Source organism: Aphelocoma coerulescens, chromosome 1A, assembly GCF_041296385.1.
Source record: "Aphelocoma coerulescens isolate FSJ_1873_10779 chromosome 1A, UR_Acoe_1.0, whole genome shotgun sequence".
In the NCBI taxonomy this organism is placed as follows: Eukaryota; Metazoa; Chordata; class Aves; order Passeriformes; family Corvidae; genus Aphelocoma; species Aphelocoma coerulescens.
In genome coordinates this window covers 47,064,332-47,080,982 of record NC_091014.1, presented here as the reverse complement: position 1 = coordinate 47,080,982, position 16,651 = coordinate 47,064,332, and the positions used below count along the sequence as shown (strand labels likewise).

Below are 16,651 nucleotides of genomic sequence, written 5' to 3'. Positions count from 1 at the left end.
TAACAGAGACTTCAGTGTGCTACTTTCTTGCATCATATGATGCAAGTCTTGCATCTCTTCAGAGGGTAACTAGGAGTATGTCAACCCCTAAGACAGAAGACGAGCTTTTGATAAGTGGAATAAATAAGTACTGGAGAACAGAAGCACCAAGGAACATGATGCATGAGATTAAGAAAGTTTTATGCAAATGTGAAGATCAAAACAGTGAGTCACAGAGGAAAACTGACTCATAGAGGAAAAAAAGGGACACTTAATTAAGTCAGAATAACATAATCTTCTCAGGAACAGCGAAAAATGTGCTGAAACAAGTTTTTCTCTTGTGTATTGTTTAGTTATTTCTTATGCAGTCATCATGAAAAACATTACCTGAATATCTGGATCGAAGGGGGCTGGTTTAAATGTCATGGAGCAATGTGATCTAGAAAGTAACAGAGGAGGAGGAGGAGTCCTGCTTTTTTTCCTGCTGCCCATAGCCTCTTTGAGACTGCGATACAATGCACTTTGTTCAGCTTCAACTTTCTCAATTAAAGTTAGTGCTTCCTATGATTGAAATGAAAACAAAAGGGGAAACTATTAAAATACAACAATCAGACAGATTTAAAATTTAAAAATTATTTTCAAATTGTCATAGAAAATTTCACTGCTATGTAGAAAACTTTCAGCAGCTTTTCATATTATCCTACATCCTAAATCAGGATGAACAGTATTTTGTGTAAGATTACATATGCAGATTAATTTCACAATTAGAGAATGCCGGGTTGCCTATGAAAGAGGCATACCCAGTTTTGGAAGAACCTGTAGGAAAAAAGAGAGTGATCACAAATAATGTTGGTAAGCAATTAGTGCCAGCCAGTGATTAACTCCAACAAGAAACAAAAAAGATATCAACTCCTATTTAGGAGAGAGCTGGAAACCTAATCTGTGGAATTTCTGAAGGAGCTATGGAAGCAGTTAGACTGATTTTTTGTACTTCAGAAACAGAGGGAAAAAATAAAGTCTAGAAATTAAGGAAAAGGAGGAGAATGTGGGTCCAGAAAAAGTAGGGCTAAGCCATTTTTCACTTTGTTAGCTGTAGGCAGCTGAAAGCTGACCGACAGTCTATTAGTCTTGCAAAGATGTGGGAACCCCCTGCACACAGTGATTATGTGGCCATTTGGCTGGAGATCAAGGGTACACTATTTTCTTACTTGACTGAATAGCAAATTGGTTGGTTTCTTCACTTTGATTTCATTGTCACTTCAAGAGAAATTTAACTTGGAAATCTAATATTAAGAACTTAGTACTTCTGTATCTTGACTTGTGGCAGCTGTTCAGTGCATACCAAAGCCAAAAAGGCCAACTCCCAGAGATGAACAAGGATTACAGTTTTTTGTAGAGACAAGAAATTATATATTCCTAGAACTAGAAATTTTATTTGAAGCCTTTTAGTACCCTGCACTGGACTAAGGATTTAGGCTGAGCTGAGTCTGGAAGACAAACTGAAAAAAACCCTCCAAGATATTGGTAATTCAGTGACAGTCCTAAAATCTTGCACCTTAACAGTTCCTTGTTTCTGTCCTCATACATTTAGAAGACTATACCACAGCAGGTCAGATCACAGATTGAGTAAGCCTGGACGCTCACATTCAAAAATTATTAAAAAATTACAGATTTATGGTCAAATGAATGAAACAGAGAGCTAAGATTTAACAGAGCCTTTTGCTTAGCTAATCATTTTCACAGCCCTACCACTCCTCCCCACTGTCTCCCCCTTTAGACTAGGGTTACATCCACCCTAGTGGGACATATTAAAGGAAGGATATAAGATAAAGAACAAGATACAGAGTGACTCTTTCATCACACAATCATTCAACTTTTGCAATCAGTAGTTTGAAGCTTCATTGCTTCCTTTAAAAATATACTTCTTTGTGATAAGCTGTCCTATGATACAATTTTTAATTAGAACAATCATGGACTCATTCTTGTCTGAGGACATATTTCTGATTAATGCAAGGGCAGAAATGCTCCCAGGTTGAGTAAAGATAGTGTTGTGACTGAGTGGTACTGCATGACCTGTACTTCAGTAATTGTAGAACTTGGAAGATAATAAATGCGGCAGAGTTGCAAGATGAACAAGAGTAATTATAGGAGAAAGGTTCACAAAGGATGTCTGGACTTCAGGCAGCTCTCTTGAAAGCTGTTTATTGCATAGGTGAAGTTACAGCATTTCAGGGAGTGGGTATCCAGAGCCAGCCCTACAGCTGCCAGCTCCAGCTGTAGGCATACCTGAAGCCACTTTCTGTTCAAGTTACAAAGCATTTTATACTTTTCTTTGCTGAGTATCTTAATACATAACACCCAATAAGCACCCTACACAATACCTTTACATTTGCCTATAGCCTATCATAACTACTACCATCATCATATTATAGTCATTATTATCCAATCACAAGAGTAAGTAAATTACAATTTAAGTTTACAATGGAAAATTCTCAGACCTCGTTTCTTCTTCCTACATCAACATTTCTTGTTTGCCTGTGATAGCTCTCTTTTTGGTAAAGACATGTTTTCTATTTACTTATGCTCTTCCTGAGACTTACTTACTTGGTGAAAAACGTCTTTGTTTGTCGTCACATACTTTTGTCCTATTCATAAAAATCTCCTTCCAACTCATCTCCAACCTTTGCCTTCTCAGTTATTCAGTGGTCAGTGTTTCAGCAAAACATCTTCTACTCTATATCAAAACTTGCTTTCATTTCTATCTCATCCTCAGTTTCTACATTCAGAGATCTTTCTGCCAAGCCTACATACCTGTGAAACTTTCTTACCAAACTTTCATCCTCCCCAACAAGTAATCTTACAAGTAATCTTCTTGGTTGAAGAAGCCAAATGTCACCATAAAAACCCCAAATGCTTGACCTGAAATAAAACACGTTATCCCTGCCTCTGTTGTCACAGACTTGCACCATGGTATTAACTTAATCGCATTAATTCAATTTTCCAAATGGACAAGGAGAACTACCAGTGCATCCAATTCTGTAAAGACTTATATGTCCAACTAGACATATAGGAAAGGAAGGAAGAAAAGGAAGAATTAAACAGCTGTGAAAGAAATAATAAAAATGGAAGGCTGCACAATGCTCGTTAAGCAGTTTGAGATAATTGAGTATACACATATATTCAAAAGCTTCCATACCTACGCAGTTGTTTACTGCATAAGAAATGGTTATTTGTATGCATCTCAAAATAAAATTAACTGCTTCAAATTTTGCTACACAATAAGAACAGATTTGTAGCCTATTGTGCTGATTACAGTAGAAAAGACCAGAAGATGCAAGTAATTCTATATAGAACTCTACAATAAAAAAAGCAAAAGCATGAAAATAAAAGCATGGATTTGCTGTTTATTAAGTGAGCACCATTCACCTCAAGCAGGAAAATTATTGAGCATATAATTAAATATTTCATCATAAAACAAATATCAAAAGAGATCATGCTAAGTTTGTCCAAACAAAGTGAATTCTGATATTTTCTGGCAACTAGCTGCAGATATATTTTTTTACCTACATCTTTCTTGGTGAAAAGTGCCCAGAAGCAAAATGTATTGAAGGTCAGTGTAAGAGCTTAGTAAATGATTCTTTGGGATAACCACACATTTCTTGGTAACTTCTTGTAAGTCTTCATTGGTGACTACAGTTCCAAATTTCATACCATATCACAACATCTGATATATTTATGATATTCATAAATAATATATATTTTACAAATATATGAGAGAGATTTTTAATGTATGACTTTTCTGATCCAGTTTTTGCATTCTTCTGATGTAATAAATGTATGTATTAATTATCATGCTTCCAAATTTGTGGTACTTAAAAGAAAAACACTTTCTAGTAACTTCTTGTTTAAAATACTCTTTTATATATTATATAGTGAAAATTGCAGATTCTGTTATCTGTTGTACAGGCTATAAAAAAAATTTAAACCCTGTTAAAACTTTTATTATTCAAAAATTTTCAGCAGGCAATTTTCATGGACAGATGCTGGCACAAAGGTCAGTGGAAACACTCTCATTGATTTCAAGAGACTGAAATGAGCCCAGGAAGAATCTACTTCTAGCGCCAATAAATTACAAAATCCCAGTATCTAAACTGTTTATTCAGAAAGAATAAAATAAATTCCATGTCATCATCACCAGCCGAAGTATTTTAAGAAAACTTAGAGATCTTGGAAGAAGAACAATGTTGAAGATTACAATAAGGAAACCTGAATGACATTTTGGCAAGGTATAGGTTCATAACTGCAAAGTCTAGGTGATTAAGTGTAGAAGGAAAGATCTTATCTTCTCTCAGGTTTCCTGCAGTTTTCACGTATGCACAAAATTTGGGGATATGCTCCTTCCTTGCTTTAAGGTCACTTTATTCTTTCATCATAATGAAATTTCTCAGGAAAAAAATTGACAATAGAAGTTAAAAACACACAATGACCCTCAAGTTCCTTCCATTTTTCTTGTTTTTATAAGAACTAGTATTCCCTGTCTTAATTACACAGAACATGAAAAACTGTGCTAACAACAAAGAATTTCTATCATAAGATTTTTCTCATTACCTCCAGTAGCTGCTTTTGGGAAGTAGCAGTTAACTCTTCAGGGAACTTCTGTGCAGCCTTTTGCATCAAAAAGATTGCTCTGGATAGCTTATTCCTTTTAATTTTTTTCATTATAAGTTCTTCTATAAAACAGATATTTTAAGACATTTGTAAAACAGTGACAATAATTTATTATACTTCTATAATCTTAATTAATAAGCCTTACCTGATAAATATTGGAAATCTCCAATATTCTTCTCCTGAAATTTACTAGACTTAAGACTTCTGTCAACAACTTGAGCACCTGTGTAGAAAGGAAATACTGAGTTATTTTGATAGTGCTATTGCAAAAAATTGAGTGTGAGAGGTTAATATGTAGTTTTACAGTAAAGCTCTGCTCCATCTCGCGTTCTTTTCTTTGGTTCAAGTAGAATTTCTTGTACAGATCATGCCACAAGAATATTCCACTGTCCTGCTCTTAACATCTTTAGTAGTTCAATTAACATCACAGAAAAAGAGAGGTTTTGTTTGATCATAAGGAGCAGGGCATAGTGCAGCTCTGTAGTGTCAAACTAATACTAACTTCTCATTTTAAAAAAACAAAACAACACTAAGAATGAGAGAAAAAGCTGAGTTTTTTCAGAGGCCATTTGGCAAGAGTAGGGTATCTGCTGGCTGGAAAGATATAGAGACAACTTCACAGGAGCAGAAGTTCAAATTACCAAGAGCATGGAATAAAATATTCAAGTTATTCTCTAGAGAGAAAACTAGCATTACAGAAAAAAATAAATCTGCAGAACATCCCCCAATTTTTCTTTACTGTAAAAGAAATATTATAAAGGCACTATAAAAGTTAATATTATACCTAAAGACAACAATGAATTGCCTAGGAATTATGTCTGTTAGTTGCAGCAAAATTTAACTCCCATTGGTTGAGTAGAGGTTGGAGACTAGTATCCTGTAAATCTAAACTCTGCAAATTCAGAACATTATTTCCGTCTATATGTGGCGTACAAACTGCCCAGCATCAGCTCCTCTTCAGAAAACAGATAGTCCTTTACTCCTTAGTACTACAGAATATACTAACAAAAAGACTCTAATCAAGTTATGAAGATTATTTATCTTTACTACCTACCTTGTGTAATTTTAAGAAGTTTCACAGCTACTCGATGTTGGGCCTGAATGAGCTCCAAGTGTAAATCTGTTACAAAACCATTATCTGTTCCTGTTTTATCATCACTACATCTCAAAACAGAATTCAAATTCTGATCATTTGAGTCCACCTAATAAGTAGGAAGTGGCAATTAAGCAAATACAAACTTTTACTACTTAGCTTACTGCATTTTTCGATATTGATATTATTTCAGTAAACTGACAAGCACTGAAATTTCTTATTTGTGTAATATGCAGTCAACCAAGAAAGCATGGAAAGAAGGAGAGAGACCAAACAGAGAAAGCATGGATAATGGACAAAGAAAAATAGACAAAATCTGAGAATCAATAGAAAACTGGATCAATAATAAAGACAAAACTACAAAACATGTTTTACTGTGTTACCAGTCCACAAAACAAATATCATATTGATATAGAATGATAATATTTAGAAAATCTGAACTCACATCAACAGCAAAAATTTATTTTAATAATGAACAGTTGCAAGCAATAAATATGAACAGGATTTCTGCTCTTATTCTATGCATGAAATCTATACATTAGAATTTTTTCAAAAAAAAATGTTGAAGAAAATCTAAATGAGTTCACAGTTTACATTGAAAGAGAAAAATGCTATTTCAACTTTTTCTGGCTTTGGCTTTGCCAGAGTTAGTTTTCTTCATAGTAGCTGGTATGGAGCAGTGTTTTGGATTTGTGCTGGAAATAGTGTTGATAATGTCAGGGATATTTTCATTACTGATGAGCAGTGCTCACACAGCATTAAGGCCTTTCCTCCTCCTCACACCACCCCACCAGAGAGGAGGTTGAGAGGCACAAGACGTTGGGAGGAGCCACAACCAGGGCAGCTGATCCCACTGACCAAAAGGATATTCCAGCCCATACAACATCATGGTCAGTATATAAATCTGGGGGAAGGAGGAAAGGGTGGATGTTCGAGTGATGGCATTTGTCTTCCCAAGTCACCACTACATGTGATGGGGACTCCTGGAGTTGGCTGAACACCTGCCTGCCCATGGGAAGTGGTGAATTAATTCCTTGTTTTGCTTTGCCTGCGTGCAGCTTCTGCTTTCCCTATTAAACTGTCTTTATCTCAATCCACAAGTTTTCTGGCTTTTACCCTTCCCCCAGGACACTGTGAGGGACTGGGTGAGCAGATGTGTGGGGCTCAGTTGCCAGCTGGGGTTAAACCACAACACTGGTACACAGAGATATATTTTTTCTATTCTCTTCTTACATGGGCCAGGAAGGTGAGGTACATTTGATAGTGCTGAGATTTCTACGTACGAAGAAAATACGAGGTATATGTCACCAAAATACAATATATTACTGATAGATTTTGTTGCAGTGTAGCTTTTTGTAAACTTTACCTTTCTAGAGCAGTTGTCAAATATCGACTTTCCATCTCGTGAAAGGGTCATTAACCGAAATGTGTTCATGTCATTAATTGCTTTTTCAAGACTTTCATAAGCAATTTGTAATTGTTCTGTAGGAGTTTTCTGAAATGAAAACCCATATAAACACGTTTTATTAGATAACAGCATTAAAAACTGTAATATAGACTATCAAAAGTAATGTGCTTTTCTTTTTAGCTGTTGAAGTTTAAAATTATCAGATAATCTTTACACAGGCACTACTTCCCATACTTTAATATACAAATATCAATATTTTAAATTTCAAGTAGGACTCTTTTTCCTTCAGCTCCAAAAAAAAAACCCTAACCCAATTACTCAGAGTTAGCTTACAGCAGAATGAATCTGAACTTAGAGAATTAAGTAGAAAACATAGTATTTTTCACAAGCAGTTTTTCAGTATTCCATTAAATACTACTAAGAAAACACTGTTTCTTCAGAAAACACCACCTTTAAGTAGATTGTCACTAGACTAAACCTTTTCCATGTGTGTAAGCCTTAAGACATATCACTGACAACACTCCTCAACCCTCAGGCTAATGCATATCATTCGTCCTTAACATGCTTTAGTAAGTCATTTGATTGGACAATTCTGCAAAGTGCTGAACAAAGCAAGGACACTCAGGATGTTTCATCTATTCTACATGATCCTTACAAAAAGAAGGAATCAAAAACACAACCCAAAATACTTTCCTAAATGAAGCAAGGACTAAAATTTCTACCATCTTAATAGAATGTGCTATTAAGCAATTTAAGGCTAGTACTACAGATTGGCATTAAAAAAAAGGCATACAGTGGAAATTACTGTGCTCATGCTGTAAAAAAAGTTTCAAATACAATCTCTTCCATAAAAAAGATGGATAAAAAAGAATCAGGTAAAATTTTCAAATTTTATTTCATTCAAAAAAAAATCTTTGTTTTTTTCCTCTGCACTAGCAAGATTGTATGAAACATTTCATCTTTGTAAAACTAATACAAAATTGTATTAAAAGCTTCAAGCAATTCTTTTTCTATTCAAAATCAATGTATCAATGAAGATAAATTGGACATTACCATCAGTATTTCAGGCATATCACAGGTTTCATCTTGCAAAAGAGAGGCACTTCTTCCTTTTCAATAGGAAGAAAAGCAGATGTGAAAATTAAATAAACCCAAAAAATTTTAGTACCATTTGATCAGCTCTACTACTAATTTTGAAGTCTGGCAATAATTCCATTCTCAGTGTTTGACTGTGAGAGGTAATGCTATTGTTTCTTGAAAAGCTTTCCAGGGCTTAGACACACAGCAATGTATGTACAGTTACACTAATACAGGATATGATTATCCAATAATATTGTACTTTAAAGGTACCCTATATTTCACAGCCGCATTATATCCAGGCTAATGAAACTAAGACTCATTTTGTAGTTCCTCATATTTTTGTAGCATTCATATCAATTCTCCCTTTTGAAATCAACTCAAATCTATTATTATCTAATTCACAGTAGGTTTAGCATTAATTTCACTTATAGAAGGATTTTTAAGTATAGGAGGTCATATTTTTATGACAGATACTATTCCATTTTAATATTTCTTGAAGTGGTATTATCACCCTTTTAAAGTGTGCTTTGATTGTTTAAATTACTTTCATTTATGAAGAATGCATCCAAACTTATGTTTTCCTTTTCAAAACGAGAAAGCAAGTTTTTAGTTCTTGGTTACAACCCTCTAATTTAATTTCTTTGCTGAAATAAATTATATTTTGCCCTTTCAGAGGAAAAACCTTCTAGTCACTCCTTGTGCCACTTTTGCATGTTTCTTTTTACTTGTTCACCATCTCTTCCTCTTATAGGAGAATTCATTCAATATTCATTCAGTAAATAGGCTCTTTTCAGCACAAGCATATCTTTGACTGTCCGCCTGTTTTGACCTATGGCTCCTATCTATTCAGCATTTTTTCCTCCAAAAAGACATACCTAAACTGAATGAAAAAGAAGGGGTGCCACAACGAGGATTCATTTAGTCTCCCTGAGAACATTATGATTTTCATAGCACCACCAAAAACAATACCTACTCAATACCTAATAACAAATAGTAATTTCCCAAGATTTTTTTACTTCTGAAAGTGTAAAACTATTATAATTTCTGTTTCTAGACATGTTCTAAAAAGATTCTTAACACTTACTCTCTAGTTGCTGTAAAACATTTATGAGAGTTATGATTCATATTCCAAAATACACAACAGGGAACTTTTAAAAGTATGTCTAAATATTCATATTTTACAGCATTAGTCAGGTTTAGGAAGGAAATATGTTTAATGTGATTGTGATAGCACATCGCAATAATGTCAGCCAAGTTCAGCTTCAAAAACAATTGAATTACTATACAAAAATCAAGACTATGTAGAGAAGAAAACCAAACTGATGACCCAATAAATGCAAAACCTTCAGTGTGACCTCAATATTTTCCCCTTTTGTTTGGCCTGCAACTAATCAACCAGCATTTGAATGCTCCAAATGAGCCACAGCTTGTACTACCTTCCATCTAGGCCATATTCAAAGAACATATCAGTGATCCGAGGCTACTCCAAAGGGGCTAAGAGACATGTAGAAGACATATCAGGAGAGAGAGTAATAAGAGATGTAATTCAAAATGGGGTTACTCCAGCAGAACTGGAAATGGAAGGAAAGAAATCATAAATCCTTGGAAAAACAGGTTTCACTAGCTCCAATTATAGATTAAATTTTGTGCAAAAAACACTGTCCTACCCTTAACAATCTCTTTACAACATTTTTGAAGCTAAATGTTTGTCACTTTTCAGCTCAGAAAAGTTCCAATCTTGAAAGTCATTCTTGAAATAACACTCTTTTTTTCTTGAAAGCTTTACCTTCTTTTTCCTTAGATTCACTTGTAGAATCAGCTACATTTTCCAGTATTGCAGCTAGACATAATGTTATCTCTGTAAACATTACATTAGTGTCTGCTATGTTGCTCTTCTCCATTATTTCATTTATTATCCAGAGTATATGAACCCACTAAAAATGGGAGAATGAGAAAGATAAAGAACTAAGACAGAGCTAAATCAAATTTTTGGAAGACATTAATATATTATGGAGGTAGACAGGGTTTTGCACTCAAAATTTTTTAAAAATATTCACAAGCATGCACACAACTCCTTTCCTGGATCTGGCTTCTTTTTTTGAATGTCACCAGACTAAGATGCTGAATTTACACTGCTCCATAGCTCCTGTTTCTTCAGACATCAGACTTTTTTTATTTTAGAATATTATTATTCCTGCATTCCTTTTGCAAGGGTTTATGAATGTTCTACAGCCATAACTTTCACACCTTACTCTAGAGCAGTAACCCTTCCAGTAGATTTGATTACATGCCTCTCATTTATCTCCATATCTTCCCACTTAGAATAAAAGAGACCCAAATCCTACTGTTGTACATACAGAGGAAAATAACCATACACTACCTTTTGGGGAACCTCTGAACAATTTTACTTTATAGGGTCACAAAAATAACTCCTCCAGAAACTGTTTGGTTAGCATCAACTGGTAGCCCAGAGAGCCCATTTCACCAAGAGCCTCTCACTCACAGGATAAATTCAAGGTAAGGCTGTGACTCTATCCAGTGGGCCAAACACTATTGACTCCCACCTCCCTTGTCTTCAGCTGTAAGGTTTTTGCCACTTTGCTCAACTGATCTAGGGAACTTTCTTGAAATATCAAAAAATTTATATTTTCTGCCACAACACCCCGAATTCTTACATCATGCCCAAATGTTTTCACTAATTTAGCTTCTTACCACCATGGCCCACTGGCAGAGTGTGGGTTACTTTACTGCAAAAAAACTAAGAGATATTTTGATACTGGCACATGTGAGCACAGTGTGTTCAGAGTGTATATGCAAGTCATATTTTTGGTGAAGAAGATTTATCTGCATTTTACCATAAGAAAAGGTACTTAGACTGGATACCAGTATTTTACTGGCTTTTCTATAACAGACTGCATTCACATTAAGAAAAATACATTATAATAAAGGACTACTTGGTAAGCTTCGTGTTTGTGGATATATTCTAAGCAGTCACTTCCACTCGCTTGGATTTGCTGAAGTTCCATTTTACACTTCTGCCACAAACACATTACTACATCAACAAGTATTTCTTTGTCAGGATGGACATTCTGGAAAGAAAAAACAATACAAATGTGGAAATGGGTAGGCATATAAACACACAATAACCCAGTACATAAATAGTCTCAACATTTTTCAACACATGTCAATAAAATATGTCACTTTCTTATACGGGATGACAACATTTTGAAAGCTTTAGAAATACCTTTAAAAATTATTTCTGGTAAACCACCCAAGCTTTTCTTCTCTCAACAATATAAGTGCATTTGGAGGTTTGGGGAGTTTATTTCTTTTTTTTATTGACAAGCTCTTAAAGGTAACACAGAAAATGAAATCAGTGAGATTAAAATTACATGGGAGCAAATTAACTATGATGCTGTAATAATTAATACATTCTGGAGAAATTTTATTTTTATTACAGTATTTAAATATTTGCAGAAGAAAATCTAAATTAATAGTTTCATTTTGCTTGACAGAGTACTTCTATGGGCTGTTGGTGCATCTGAGATGATGAAGCACTGAAAAAAACAACTAGAAAAAAGTTTGGAGTGAAATATCTAAGAACTGAAAGAAATGTTAAACCCTATCTGCATCTTGCAGAGACAATAATTAGCAAATTCAAAACTCTCGTCAGTTAACCTCTTAATTAACACATTTTAAAAGGCAATAGAGTCCATCTATGTGTTAAACACATTCTGAACAATGAGTAAGGATCAGTACATGTCTTTATCACCATTTATAGCAGAGTTGAACTAGTATCTCAGGTGCAGTGAAACCTGATATATCCACACTATCTACATTCTCATATATGCTTGAGTTAAGATTTCAGGGATATGGATAACAAAACGGGGGGGGGGAAGTAAATCAAAATTACTTTTGCCACTGGTTTGGTGGCAGCAAGCTGCAAGATTGCCTCAGCTATATATCACATAACTTCACCATCAGTGAATGTTCTGTTAACCAGGGGTGAATTTGTCTTTCTTCCCTGGACAGATCAGGTATCAAGGAGATACCTGCGGGGAAGTGTAGAAGAACCAGTAGAGTTTAAATCCAAGTAATTGCCTCCATACAGAGGTCACATTAAAAACTGACAAATCATGCTACCTAAAGGTAGCTGTGGGGTACCTCACAGGCAAGCTATTTTGACTAAATATACTACACTAAAGCTAAAAATGTTTGTGCTCCAGTTACATGCAAATTGTGGCAATATTCAAATTATATCTAAAATAAATTTTGCAGTTAGGATATATGCCATGTTAGCAGAACAGATTTTTTCTAGGAAAACTTTTTCATTAGTCTTTTTGATCACAAACTATTTTAATGTAAGTGCTAGTAGTGGAGACGTTGCACCATAATTTTTTCCCCTGTCAGTAGCACATTAAGGGGAAACCTCAGTTTGAGCAAGTGGTTACTCTGGGAATAAACCATCAGATACATAATGGGATTAATTCCACAGTAGAGACTTCAGCACAGAGTCCCACTCTCATTGGTTTTGTTGTTGCTGCTGCTTGTTTGGGCTTTTTGCATCGAGAATCTACCTTGAAGTGCAGACATAGTGCAGTGCAGCTATTAAAAAAGCATTATCATTCCTTAGGGTAACTGCCCCCATTTCTATAAATATTGCAGAAGCGTTTTCCACAGCTGACCCCACTTAAATCTAGCATATGTAAGGAAATTCGATCTCTGCTTGATTAGCTGATACATGCAATCAGCCCTATGGTCTTCCAAATAGATTTAATATCTATTAAGCATTTTTAAAGTGGCCTTATTACATAGCATTTTAAAAAATGAAACGATTTGTTTTAATCACAGACTGATAACATTTCATAAGTGCATTTTTTTCACTTTTTATATTCTTGTAGTTTGTTAATCATGTAACTGATTCCTTTGATCTTCAGTTATATGCATTCAGCACAGATTAAGTGATCCACTGAAAAGAAATGTGTCTTATTCTGTTATTACCTGCTCAGATGTGGAGATACAGGAAAGCACTGTCGTTGCCAAAATCACAAGATCCTGAAAAGGATCTCCATGCTTTAACGATTGCTCTACATTCAACATTTATAAAAAATGGGGGAAAAAAGGAAAGGCAAGACATTATATCTAATTTAAAACTTAAGTTTGAAAATATCTGATTTACTAATATAAGCCAGCAGATAACAGTCTAAGAAACAGTAAATTCAGAGGGGGACAGATAATTCCAAGATTATTCCTTTACGTGAAAAGTGAGTAATTCTATTTTTAGGAAACGGAAAGTTTTCAAGATATATTCAGGTTTTTTGATTGCCATAGAATTAAACTGCAGTTGCTCTAACAAGTTTTTCTTGCTTCTATGTAAAGAAATGTTGCATAAATTAAGTATAAGAACAGACAAAGAAAACCCTCAAAAATCTGTTTCACTAATTTCCTGAAAACTTTTCTGAAAACATTCAATAATTTTACATCTTCAGCTATAACTTGACGCATGTTTAACACACATCATGCATTTCCCACTTAGGGAAATGGTATAAAGGCATATTTTGGCAAATGAAAACTGGAAAAAATAGGTGACATTTTCTCAATCACTACTTTGTCGTAGACTACTGCATGAACCATATTACATAGTTTTTAAATAATCAACAAAACCTCTCGCTGCAAAAATATTTGAAATTCAGACACAACTATAACTGAACAACACTCACTTCTAATTGTTTGCGTCTTTTCAGAACCTTGAGGTGTGCTGCCTTCTTTGCTACTATCGTCAATAATAGAAAAACAACGTTCAAATTTTCCTGGAAATACTACAGGTTGCACCAATGTAAGAAGTTTGAGTTCTATTTCGGCTTTCTTCCATGTTGGGTCATCTTGAGCCTAATTGAGAGGAAAAAAAACATAGAAATTAGTCTTTAAAATATGTATTTTGAATACTCCCTACCATCATAGGAAAAGACTAAAGAATGTCTCAATCACATCCAGATTACCTGAAGAAAATTATCAACAAATTCAAGAGCAGAATAAAACACGTCCCACTCTTCATAGCTGAAAGCTAATTTTACAAATTTCACAGCAGCATCTCCAGACACACCTTCTTCTCCTGCAGTAATGACAAAAATATTTTCTCTGTTTTATATATATGTATTCAGAATTTTTTTAAGTCTGATTTTATTGATTTTAAAAATTTGGGTATTGATAAATACAAAGATAAATCTCTATGTGTTTCTGAATAGTCAGCATAATCTTGAAGGATGCTTTAATAACCTTAAAAGAAACAATAGCTTTATCTTTTCACAGTAATGTCTATGCTTACATGCTGCTTTTATGATGTATCTGCAGCCATAGAATCATAAAGGTTTGAAAAGACCTCCAAGATCATCAAATCCAAACTCTTAACAAATACCACCATGCCCACTTAACCATATCACAGTGTCTTGTTACATTCAAAAGAGGCTCTACATTACTGATATTAACATACCTGTGTAGAGAATACCAAGGATCTAGTCCTTGCTGTTGCAGGAAGAGCTTAAATCTGGGATCATCCTATAATGACTCTTACCATCAGAAATTTAGTTTAAAAATTGCATTGAAACACATACAATTCTTTCAAGACAGATAAACATCTCTCATTACTGTGTCAGAAAATGCTCATGTACACAAAGGGAGCCTATTTCCTCACTCTTGAAGTTTATCCAAACCACAGTAAGGCAGAAAATGGACTTCCTGGTCCTTGGAACTCTCATCAAGAGTTTTAGCTAATATGTTCAGCAGTGTTCTGCAGTCCTAACAATATGCCACAGTTTCTGTCTGGAAGGGACCCCACAAGGATCACCAAAGTCCAGCTCCTGGCCCTGCACAGAACCACTACAAGAGGACACCATTTGGCAGACTCTTTATGTATAGAACTCTTACTAACAAGAAAATTAATTCTGCTTACTGAGCATTTGTACCCCTGGGTAAAAAATCCTTTGAAATTCAAAGCTATCTTACCTGTTAGCATCAACTGCAGAAGAGTAGATGATGGATTAATTATACCAAAATGCTTGGTGCCACTGCTCTCTCCACCTTCAATACGGACAACTTGTTAAATAAATTTATAATCTATTTGACTTGTTATGTCCTATTTAGCCAGTAATCATATCAAGAAAATATAATTCTGAAGAGTACTTAGTCTTTACGTATCCTTTTACTGACAAAATATCTCTATACCCAGAACTATATTCAGCCCAGAGCCCATCAAAGGAAAACTGTGGAACGAACCATCAAGTCCAGTGTTTTTTGCAAGTTTTTTAATCTAACTATGAATGTATTTTTTAAAAAAATAGAATACACCAAACACCATGGTATTTTGACCTTGCCTGGCTTCCCGACCCCCATGTGGCTGCTCTATCACTCACACTTTGCAACAGGACAGGAAGGGACAGGGAGAGAAAATAAGATGGAAACCTCATGGCTGGGATAATGCCAATTAAGTAAGAAAACAAAGCTGTGACTGCAAACAAAGTACAAAAGGGAATTTATTCACTATTTCCCATAGGTGGGCAGATACTCAGTCACCTTCTGGAAAGCAAGGCTTCCAGATGTGTAGCAGTTGCTTGGGAAATCCCCTCATCCTCTCCCTTAGCTACAGGTGTAGTTGCTGACCTGGATGGGTTTTGGTGTGGGTTAGCTGGTGAGTTCAGGTCAGCTGTGCCAGCTACATCCTCTCCCAGCCTCCTGCCCACCCCCAGCCTAGTGGCCTTTGGGGAGAGGAGGGTTGGAGAGACAGCCTTGAGGCTGTGCAAGAACTGCTCAGCAGTAGCGAAAACACTGGTGTGTTAACAGCATTGTTTTAGCCATATATACATGGCACAGTACAGCCTGTAAAGGCTGCTACAGAGAAAGTGAACTCCAACTTGCTTAGAAAATATATGTATGAACTACTGCAGATGTTTCCTGATTATAATAGACCATGGAGATCAACCCAGATTTTTATCTTCTCTTTTATGAAGATATGAAAGACTACGTGCTTTTACAGGTGCTACTGTTATAAATTAAATATAGACCTTCAGGCACAGTCTTCTTTTTTTAATAAAAAAATAAAATAAAATAAAATGGAGGTCTGGGCTCCTCACCAACAACACCATTTTTGCTTCTTTAAGCTGTTACCTGAGAGGATTTCTAGACCTGCAGAAAAAAGCTCAGAAGTGACATCACGAATTGCAATTTCATCAGGAACAGGTGGATGAGGGGGCAATAGACTCCTGCTACTATCAGACAGTGCTTCCAGGATGGCAAGGAACTGAGCTGCAGCACCATCGAACATTTCCACCAGCAGCCGCTCGGTAGTGGTGCGAGGCCATGACAACTAAGTAAGAAGAGGTAATTTAAGCCCTGTGACATCTAAACCGACTTGCAATCAAGCAAAATTT

General features: G+C 35.3%; 1 protein-coding gene across 1 annotated transcript in view; it reads right to left on the bottom strand.

Annotated features, from left to right (window-relative positions):
• Positions 1 to 16,651, bottom strand: part of CFAP54 (cilia and flagella associated protein 54) — a 102,878-nt gene that overhangs the window by 70,295 nt on the left and 15,932 nt on the right. Inside the window, exons 9-21 of the mRNA XM_069003915.1 lie at positions 16,389 to 16,587; positions 15,231 to 15,305; positions 14,228 to 14,340; positions 13,949 to 14,117; positions 13,230 to 13,315; positions 11,183 to 11,317; positions 10,015 to 10,162; positions 8,202 to 8,257; positions 7,107 to 7,235; positions 5,702 to 5,849; positions 4,793 to 4,870; positions 4,588 to 4,709; positions 367 to 540 (exon numbers count right to left, since the gene is read on the bottom strand). Of these exons, the coding sequence (XP_068860016.1) occupies positions 367 to 540; positions 4,588 to 4,709; positions 4,793 to 4,870; positions 5,702 to 5,849; positions 7,107 to 7,235; positions 8,202 to 8,257; positions 10,015 to 10,162; positions 11,183 to 11,317; positions 13,230 to 13,315; positions 13,949 to 14,117; positions 14,228 to 14,340; positions 15,231 to 15,305; positions 16,389 to 16,587 (1,632 nt within the window). The remainder of the gene's footprint in view (positions 1 to 366; positions 541 to 4,587; positions 4,710 to 4,792; positions 4,871 to 5,701; positions 5,850 to 7,106; positions 7,236 to 8,201; positions 8,258 to 10,014; positions 10,163 to 11,182; positions 11,318 to 13,229; positions 13,316 to 13,948; positions 14,118 to 14,227; positions 14,341 to 15,230; positions 15,306 to 16,388; positions 16,588 to 16,651) is intronic.